The sequence below is a fragment of the Rutidosis leptorrhynchoides genome, chromosome 2, assembly GCF_046630445.1.
Source record: "Rutidosis leptorrhynchoides isolate AG116_Rl617_1_P2 chromosome 2, CSIRO_AGI_Rlap_v1, whole genome shotgun sequence".
In the NCBI taxonomy this organism is placed as follows: domain Eukaryota; kingdom Viridiplantae; phylum Streptophyta; class Magnoliopsida; order Asterales; family Asteraceae; genus Rutidosis; species Rutidosis leptorrhynchoides.
The window spans coordinates 509,005,049-509,015,542 of record NC_092334.1 but is presented as its reverse complement, the minus strand read 5'-3'; the positions used below and the strand labels follow the sequence as shown (position 1 = coordinate 509,015,542).

The 10,494-nt window shown below is 37.0% G+C and overlaps 1 protein-coding gene across 1 annotated transcript; it reads right to left on the bottom strand.

Annotated features, from left to right (window-relative positions):
* Nucleotides 1–2,879: 2,879 nt before the first annotated feature.
* Nucleotides 2,880–3,595, bottom strand: LOC139889531 (uncharacterized). The gene is made up of 4 exons (XM_071872478.1): nucleotides 3,399–3,595; nucleotides 3,306–3,348; nucleotides 3,064–3,172; nucleotides 2,880–2,911 (listed from the first exon to the last, which is right to left on the bottom strand). Exons 1-4 carry the CDS (start codon nucleotides 3,593–3,595, stop codon nucleotides 2,880–2,882), a joined length of 381 nt encoding a protein of 126 aa, XP_071728579.1.
* Nucleotides 3,596–10,494: the final 6,899 nt, after the last annotated feature.

The window sequence follows — 10,494 nt, the reverse complement described above, 5'->3', positions numbered from 1 at the left end:
TGATTGATATTAAGAGCGAACGCGTCGCGAATAATTATATTATAACGCAATTTAAGATTGCGAGCATATATCAAAAAATAGCTAGAATAAAAATTAAAGCTCTAATGCTTCAATATCTGCGAACGAAACGCTTTCACGCTGACTGAGCTCCTCCAAGGCAGGAATGCTCACCTTCTCAACCTCCTTTTTCGCCTTTTCAAGTGCTTCGCGAGCATCGTCTGTGGCGCATATTTCATTCGCCATGTCAGAAGGCAGGGGTTGAGAAAGGTCGCCAAGCTTGCATAAAAGATCATGCCATTCACAGCGTGTTGCAAGTTTAGCGGCTTGGGCATACGCCTGAAATTTCTCAGTAACAGGTTTTGAATCCATTACTTTGTCCGCAAACTTGGGTAAATACTTGACTAACTGAGCGAACTCATGTTCTGCAGTGTTCGCCTTTCTATTAAGCCTGACGATCTCTTCCTTAGCCTTTTTAAGCTGTGCTTCAGCTCTTTGTGCTCTTTTCTCCTGGGCGTTGGCAGCCTTCACCGCCTCATCATATTCATCCGACATTTCGGTGAATCGCTCCATGATGTCAACAGTGAGACAAAGAGAATTATAACAATTGTACAATCGCTGTCTTGCAGCTTCGGGGTATGATAAACTGCGATATTTATCCTTTGTATCCTTGGGGAGAAATTTATAGAGTCTGCGGTATAATTTGTTGGCCTGTTCTGCGGCCGCAGTTTCTTCTGCATCAGCTTCTCCTTCTCCTTCTTGATTAGACGCTTCTGCGTCAGATGGAAGAGATAAATCTTCGCGCTCGGGCTCTTCAAGAACATCTGTGGGGATGCTCCCCCTAATGTTGTAGAGCGGTGTGGTTTCAGCGGATGACTCTGAAAGAACAACTATAATCAGATAAACAAATGTAGTGAATCTATGCGAAAATAACAAAGCGCATAATGAACGAATACTGCGAACTTAGCAATCGCGTACTTGTTTCTTGTTCAGAAAGAGACCGTAGTCGTCTTTTGCGTGGAGTGGGGGCCCCTTCCACAACTTTTCGCTTGCCGCGGTCCTCGCCACCGGTAATATAAAGCGTGTTGATGATGGGCTCATCAATAAGAGTAATCTCCCCGTCGCCATTCTTTAGGCGACGAGCAGGGCAAATCCTGCTGATATCGGCAGACCTCATGATAAGGTCAAGAGCAATCACTGCGAAAATATACACATACAGTGTTATGTGAAGCAAAAATATACTGCGAAAACTATAGAAAGTATTATGCGATAAGTTTAAGCGAAATACCATTTTTTGCCTTGTCAACCAAAAGCGCGTCATAGTCGCTCCAGGGCCATTGAATTGATACTCGGCCAATGTACAGCGGTACATTCGAATAGGCCCGCAAAATTAGGCCTGCGTTTTTGAGTGTCTTGAGAATATCATGCTCAAGATCATCAAGTACAGGTTTCTCAATAAGATCGGGATCAAGTTCTGTACACCATGTTTTTGATATGTCGCTGTCCACGTAGGCGGTGTCGTTGATGTAAAAGAACGAACCGCGCCAGTTCCCAACTTGCTGCGGAATGAAAACCACCCCACATCATATAAAATCATACTGTTACACGTGCGAAACACGTTTAACAGCGGTTGTACGTTGATGGCATTGCAGTACATATCGAACAGCACAATTTTATTAATTGCATTCGGATGGAGCTGCGCCATGGCAATCTTATAGTGTTCGCAGACACTACGAAAAAATGTGGTAAGAGGAAATCGAAGGTTGCCTTGAGAGATGGCAGCCTCGTATACAGTGATCGTCCCCTTAGGGGGAGTGTCAGCTCGCTCTTCTGGTAAAGGTACGGTGGGTACAAATTGTGCAAGTGGCGGATACCACTCTTGTAAGGTTTGGAGTTTTGTTTCCGTCATATAGGAAACATAACCCCCCGGAGTGTGCATAGATGAAGAGGAAGCCATTGATGATAAGAAAAGCTGAATCGGAGGTTGAATTGATGAAATTGAAGATTGAATTGGCTAATTGCAAAGTACGATTGTGATTGGCAGAATACGATTGAATGCGAAATTGGGAGAGAAAGGTGTAAAGTTTTTATGCGGGATAACCAGCTATTTATAATTGGAATTAGGGCGAGCAAGTTGAAAAGATAATCATTGCATTTAAATGGTTGAAATTACCGCAACATGTAAACGGTAATTTTCTAGCCGTTACAGCGTGCTGATTTGACAGATTGGCGAAAGTTACCGTTGTAATTACGCGTTGAGCTTAATAAAAACAACGGTAATAAATGGGCAGTAAAAAATATAAAATTTTGGTTGCGAAATATTTTACGGAGCACTTCTTTATTTTTAGAGTTTATCATGATGCATTTGCTTCACGAAAATGTATCATAATAAACTGGGGGGACTTGATCATATACATAGCATTGTATATATATATTTTATTGGCTAAAGGCCAAAGGCAGAACTACGCGAATTATAAGGCAAAGCTATGCAATATTCGCTGAAAATAAGCACAGCGGTTATGTTTTCGCATTAATGCAAGACCGCGGTTTAATCCGCTGAGTTTCCGCGGATAGTTAAGTAACTCGCAGACCGCGGATATTTCGAATCCTATAAATAGGGAGCTTGGCCTCTCATTTATGGGTTGTTGATTCTCTGCCATTTTGCCCAAGCCTTTGTAATTTCCACTTGTGATCTTGCCCAAGGGATTTTTACACCGCGCGAAGGTGAAATATGCTAATTAACAATCAAGACCGGGTCGGGGTGGTTGATCACTTGATAGTTAAAGTGAAAAACGATCATCGGGGCCCAAAATAATCATCAAACATTCCATCTTCCATTATAATCTTATTGCACTCAATCCGTAATTATGTAACATCATTAATTAAGGATCGATCACTATCAATTTAATGAAATCTGTGAATATTCAAATAATACCAATTTAATAATAACTAAACCCTGGACCTATCCGCACCTCTAATCAATATTCAATATATACACATATATAATCACGACACAATAGACACTCTTGAGTTGCTAAAAATAAAATCAACAACAGTTACTCGTACCTCGGACAGGAACATAAAAAGTACGATGAGGAAACTCATCGGGTGGGAACTTAAAACATAGAGGCATATCAGAACCCGTAATGTTTTTGTATGTACCAAGAGGACATTCCTGTACACATCACAAAAATAACCAAAGCGAATTAGTACTAGGGTTAACAAAGGGTGATAGATCTAATGAATTGACAACGACGGTATGAAATGTGTGAGGCGATTGTACATAATATGTGTGAGGCGATTATTACTCTTTGTGTGAGGAGAGTGTACGTAAATAATAAACTCCGGCATCTGAAATATGTTTATACATTAAGACTAAAAGAAAAAAATGAGGCACAAACCTAATTGAGATGTTCCCTTTGACACTGGAAACTTGTTGATACACACCCCCTGTTGCAATATGTGACAAATGAAAATGATTTCTTCCACCACCACTCCTATTTGGATTACCATAACCTCCGCCACTCGAAAGAACTCCGGATTCATCAAGAAACAGAGAACTTACAAACAAAAGTATCTTCCCCATAACTTCTTCCATTTGCAGTAAGTGACCCATCAACACTAAGTGTCGATATTGAATGCACCATTGAACCAATTACTGCATACAACATTGTGAATTACACCAAAAATGTAAGTGGAATAAAAAAGTAGAACAGTCTGATTGGAAGACAGACCACCACCAGCAGTAGTAAAGTAATAAACAACGGTTTGTATCTGCAAATATGTTCGATTTATAAAGTTCTGGGAAACTTTAATGCAACTTTTTTTTTTTTTTATGTTTTTCTCAATTATTCGGTATAGTTTTTCACATATTCGTCGTTAACGTCATTAATCTTTTGAGGTGGTCATTAATTGTAAATAATATTTTGGATCTCCGACAAAGCCTTTTCACGAACTTGGTCAGCCTGTAAAAATGAGTACATTATATTTTATTACAAATGTGTATTTTATTAAAAAAATATTAAAAGTTCAAAAATTGTATTGATGGTTTTACCTGAAATCTAAAATTGCTCATCACACTTAGGCTCATAAATTGTTAAGATTTCTACTTAGTTTAATCTCTTCTAAATTGTTAAGATCTATACTTAGTTTAAACTTTTAAGGTGATAACATAGATAAAGTAAATATTCCATCATTGTAAAATAAATATATTGAATAAATGAATGATATTATTGTTTAGCTACAACTTTTACTATGATAACGTAGATAAAGTAAATATTCCATAAATATATAGTAAATATAATGTGATAACTCTGATAAAGTATACTTTCAAAGATTCAAGCCAAATGTGAAAAACCAAACACGAATGATGCACAAACTCCTCTGGCTAGAATCGAATTATGGTCCCGATGCAAACAGTAACCAGAACATAGATTACAAGCCGCAACCAGTAATAACCAAAGTCCCTTGACATATTGACAAAAGAACGTTTCCTCAACATAAATGTCTGCATAAAGAAACTCGCCTGACGATCAAAATGTCTCTAGCAGCGTTTCCTTTTTGCATTAAGCCATCAGCCGTTATTAACTTCATCAACAGTTTGTTGAAAAATTGATAAATAAAAACCCACTAGATGTCATTTCGACACCTTTACAAATTAATGGGTCGATTTAGGTTACTAATTAATAGGTCATTTTTGCTACCTTCAGAGAAAATAGTACTAACAACTTTTGACATCTAAACTTTTTCGTATGCTGCATAACAGTTTTGGGAGGTTCGATAGTAATCAGTAAGACTTTGAATTGCTTCAGTTGTTGCAACTTTCTCTAGCGGATCATCACTAGCTTCAAACTGATCAATACCAAATTGTTAACCACTTAACAGTTTTCTTTACAATCTATTGAGCGAAAAAAGATAAAAGATTTAAAATAAATAAATAATTAGTTACCCGTGGTTTCATGAATCCTTTGAGAGGACTTTATCGAAATCAAAATTCATACAACACAAAAATTGATCCGACAGGTTTCTTAGAGCAGGGCAAGGAAAACCAGCCCATGTCAAATAGGTAATGAGTTAAAAGTTGTCCTAATGCATTTAAAATGCATGAAACCATTTTTTTCCAATCGATTAGGAAAGTGATTAGTATGGTAACAATAATGTTTTTGATGCCACAAAATCACATCTAACGCGTTAATGTACAAAAGCGTAAACAGTCATCCAGACCCATTTTGACCTATCATCCATGTACCCGCCTATTTTGCCACCTGTAGAAAATCGATCGGAGTAAAGGTATTTTACCTCGTACGCTTCAGAAGCAAGATCGAAATAAACACTTCTTCCTCCAAACAGCAAATATAAACGATCAAACAGCTAGAAAACTTCACTACTTGGTTGATGAATTGAAGTGATTATTGTTCTCCCACATCTCGACAGACCTCTTAATGTTTGAGTAACAATGAATGCTGAAGCACCACTGCATATAGAAAAAATGTCACCAACGAACAATTAGTCACCCAATTCAAATGCTGAAGCACTACATATATAAACAGTTGACAATGCCTTCAAATTCAAGCCAAATGTAATCGTAGCAAGATCTGTAACAAAACGGAAAGTGCAATTGCAATCACCCATGTCTCTATAAAAACGTGATACACCTGAACAATGAGAAAATAAAATACACATAAATAAAGTAAAACAACAGCAAAGCAGATGATAACAAAATATTATACAAGCCAAACAATCTTAGAAAATCACAATGCCTAGTCGAAAACAAAAGACCTCTAACAGTCCATAACAAATGCAAACAGGTAAACATACAAAAGCATAAGGATTAGCAAAAAGGTAGTAAACAACCTGATTCACAAAAGGAAACCCAAAAAAGCCAACATATAAAAATGAAACCAAATTCATACTCCCATGACATAAGAATTGGCAGAACTTTAGTTGGCTTAACAAGGAAGATAAAACACCCAAAATATACTTTCTAACTATATATAAAAGTTGCTGTAAAAACTGATTACTTCAAATACAGCTAATTCAGATCACCATAAACAATATACCTTCAGTCGTAGGCATCACTGATAATGAACGTGGCAAACTGGAGGGAAACTTCTTCATACCATTTTATGTGGTTCCTATAAGACCCTACCGGAAGCTCACACTTATTATTCGCCATTAAAAGGTCGTCTTGGTGAAACGAAATACTCTCGAGATCAAGTAACTGTCTTTGACCTTTTAACCAACCGTTTTCAGAATCCCGGTCCCCTGACCCACCACCTCTCTCGTCCTTTAACAGTCTTGCTTCTATTCTTACACTTTCCTCCAAGTTTTTCTGCCTCTCTTTTGTTGTAGCCCGGGTGGCATGTAAATGTTTCAAAATAGCAACCAAATCAGACCCGAGTTCCATCATTTTTTCTTTAGTATGTTTCCATTGTTCTTGATCTTCAGCCCTAGCTAAACGTGTACACCACACAATCTTCAACCAGTTCCTTAAAAGGTACTTCACAAGACTAAACTGCTCTAACTGGATATGCACGAGCAGATTATTCTCAACTTCACGATCATCACCTTCTTCAAGAATTTTTAAAACTTCTTCAGCAAGTTTCTGGCTCTGTTGTGGATCAATTTGTTGATCATAGCGGTGTAAAATCTTCCTCCGAAGCCAATAATCATCAGTATCTTGTACATTAAGATGTACATTAAGAGTCAGACCCTCACTAACTTTTAGTGATTCCACATCATAAACATCATCATCATAATCCTTACCACCACCCGTATGCATATCATTACTCCTATCTCTATCCAAACCATCATCTTCATCCTCCTCATCATCTCCTTGCACAACATGAAGATCACTCTCAGCATTATCACTCTTCATACTCAACAGCTACACCATCATCATCATCATCATCATCATCATCATCATCAATATCAAGAGTGTCTTCACCCTTTGCAGCACTAGACCCGGTTTGATCACCACTAGCATCTTGAAAATCTGTTATCCGCCTCCCAATAGAAACCAACTGATTAAACACCTGATTCGTGATCGGGTTCAACAGCTTCTCGATATCCTTCTTTTACTTGAGATTCTTCAACGTATAATTCTTAACATATTCACCTGTACCACCATAACCTCCCCCACTGCCAATACCACTGCTTAATGATTGTCCCCTACCAAGACTACCTTACATTCAAATATGATCATGTGTGTATATTTGAAACCTGAGCTCGATCAGTGTTTTGTCAACTGTAAGTTTGTTCAAGGTGAGTACCAGTTTTATCACTACGCAAAACATCCATTCCCACTATTTCTTTGATGGTTGTCATTCTCTTGGTGATAGCACCTTGCTCTGATAACTTGTGGGACTCTATTGCCATGGTCACTGTCAACACTGTTAGCATGACAATTGGGATACCTCCAATGAGTAGAACAAGTAAATTGTCGATTCCGTTTCTATATAATACAAAATATTGAATCTATCAGGCGAACACACCTGCGATGAAAATCAGACGACTAAACCGTTTTCATTCAGTGGTTCAATAGTATCGACTCTATAGATAGAGCTCACCCAACAATTTTTATAGAGCTCACCCAACAACTGAAACTGTAACCAAGTAAACAATATATAAAGAAAAACATCAAACCATTTTCATTCTTGGGTTGTTGAATCAATGTGTCCAGTATCTTATAAGGGTTAACATTAATTAACCATTGAATTAAATTAAGCAGACAAATCACATGTTAAATAAAATCATTGGAATTTCTATTTCTAAAACTCATGAAACAAAAACCGATACATAATATCCTACCTTAGCACTTATTTTATGAGCATTGGTTCGTCTTTTTGTTGTGTGCCTGATTTGAGGATGAGCAACAAAATCCTTCAACCAACAATCAAACACAAAACTGATGTAAATAACGAATCAACTTTGTAAATTATCATAATGAAAGAAATTTAGGAACCCTATTCAAAATTTATAAGAGGTGTAAGTCGTAATCGGAGATTAAATTGAGTGGAAATCTTAAATTACCTAAAATCACTAGTTTGATAAAATTCCAAGTCTTCCATCGATTGTTATTTTTTGCGATAGAAAAGAATGGGAATTAAACTACCAACAACAACATGATGTGGTACACGATTGTTGGGGTTCACGATCTAGCCAATTTTAGGCAAAAAGGCAACTCCTTAGATGATCCGTAAAAAATAAAGATAATTGAATTAGGGTTTACGATCACGCTTTCTAATTGACACCGTATGTTTCAATTGAATCACACGAACAGCATCGGAAATATTAACTCTACGGTTTTGTTTTTTCTGAACCCATTGAATCACACGAAAAAGTTTAACTTCATCAACCCCTACTTTGTTAATTATCTCCGTGTTTTAGAATTAAAAGGGTATTTTCGATTGTTAGATTTTTTAATAATTGATTTATTAGCTAATATTTTAAGTGAATGATTAAGGACCGTTGGATCAAAGGGTATTGTAATGTAATTTTCTAATCTAACGGTAATTAGGGGGGTTTTGAAAACAATTATTAGCTAATCGAGACTCTCTTTTAATGTATATAGAGATTTTTGGGACTGAGAATACATGCGCTTCTTTTATAAATGTTTTACGAAATAGACACAAGTACTTAAAATTACATTATATGGTTGGATTATTAAACCGAATATCGCCCTTCAAGTCTGGTAACCTAAGAATTTAGGGAAATGGGCCCTGATTGACGCGAATCCGAAAGATAGATCTATGGACCTTGACAAGTCCCATTCGGGGTAAGAATGCTTTAGTACTTCGAGATTATTATTATTATACAGACGAGAGGTTCTGTTTGGGGATATTCTATGCATTAAAGTTAACGTCGGTTACCAGGTGTTCAATCCATATGAATGATTTTTAATTCGCGGGTTACGCGTGTTAATATGTACTCGGGTTACGTGTACAATTAAATATCTGAAATCTTGTGGTCTATTAAAATGATGAAAATGAATGATTATGATAAACTAATGAACTCACCAACCTTTTGGTTAACACTTGAAAGCATGTTTATTCTCAGGTATGAAAGAAATCTTCCGCTGTGCATTTGCTCATATTAGAGATATTACTTGGAGTCATTCATGACATATTTCAAAAGACGTTGCATTTGAGTCATTGAGTTCATCAAGATTATTATTAAGTCAATTATAGTTGGATATATTATGAAACGGTATGCATGCCGTCAACTTTCGATGTAAGGAAATTTTGTCTTTTCAAAACGAATGCAATGTTTGTAAAATGTATCATATAGAGGTCAAGTACCTCGCGATGTAACCAAATGTAATATATTCGTCCAGATAGATTATGACGGGTCGTTATAGGTGGTATCAGAGCGGTGGTCTTAGCGAACCAGGTCTTGCATTAGTGTGTCTAACTGATAGTTGTTTAGATGCATTAGTGGGTCTGGACTTCGACCGTGTCTGCATGTCAAAAGTTTTGCTTATCATTTCGTGTCAAAAATTACCTGCTTATCATTCTTAGGGAATCACTTGCTTATCATTTTAAGTCTAGACACATCTTACTGCATTTAGTGCATCGATAGTGTATAGACAAAATTCATATCTTAGCGTATCTGTTACTATAGACCTTTCCTGACAGCTTCCGTAGATTCCTCCGTAACTTATGGGATTTTAGTATTATATATGCATATGTAAATCGTGTATTGCAGGGTACTAATCTACATCCTATAATCTATTTCATATCGAAAATCTTTCATCTGATCGTACGAGATGAATCCCTCAACCAGTTCGAGTCCCTCAGATTCCGATAGCTATTCCGACAGTTATTCCGACAGCTATTCCGACATGGAATTCCACTCGAGCTCTGAAAGCAGTGTGATCGGAATGAATCAACCAATTAGCTATCATCAATTCTGGATGAGTTGGGGATGGGTTCGTAATCGACTTAATCAATAGAGACGAGAAGAGAGCGATCCTTTCCATCAACCAAATTCACCTCTTGGCGATGAACCTGAAGCACTTACCGGTGAACCTATCCGAAACACCATTTTCACCCTCATTTCCAAAGTATCTCGTCATGATTATATACTATCTCAGATTCTAGATCTTATTCATTCGCTCGTCCGAACCGACAATCATCCCGGAGTAATAACAGAAGTCAACGAGCTTCGCGCCCAAATTATAGCTTTGGAAAATATGATGCAAAATTTACCAGCTTCAGCAACATCACCGGCACCAACAGTACCATCAGTAACAGCACCAGTACCACCAACAATCCAAGTTCAAACATCACACGTCTCAACATCTCATTTTGTACCTCGAGCATAATCATCGTTCTACGTATCGTTCTACATCAATTATCTTCATTCTTCATGGCGATTATGTAATCTCTAATGTTTTAGAGATTATATATTCTTGTTCTAACGGTAAATCAAATGAGTCTAAAATCATATTGACTCATTAAATCCATGATTACATCTGAAGAAAATATATATGTATAT

Bases quoted from the DNA above. Each gene is read 5' to 3' on its own strand.
- LOC139889531 (XM_071872478.1), bottom strand. From the start codon at position 3,595: ATGGAAGAAGTTATGGGGAAGATACTTTTGTTTGTAAGTTCTCTGTTT. The intron at 3,173-3,305 runs GTAATAATCGCC...TGATGTGTACAG, and splicing joins ACACTCTCCTCACACAAAGA to GAATGTCCTCTTGGTACATA. The intron at 2,912-3,063 runs GTACGAGTAACT...GAATATTCACAG, and splicing joins TTTTTATGTTCCTGTCCGAG to ATTTCATTAAATTGATAGTG.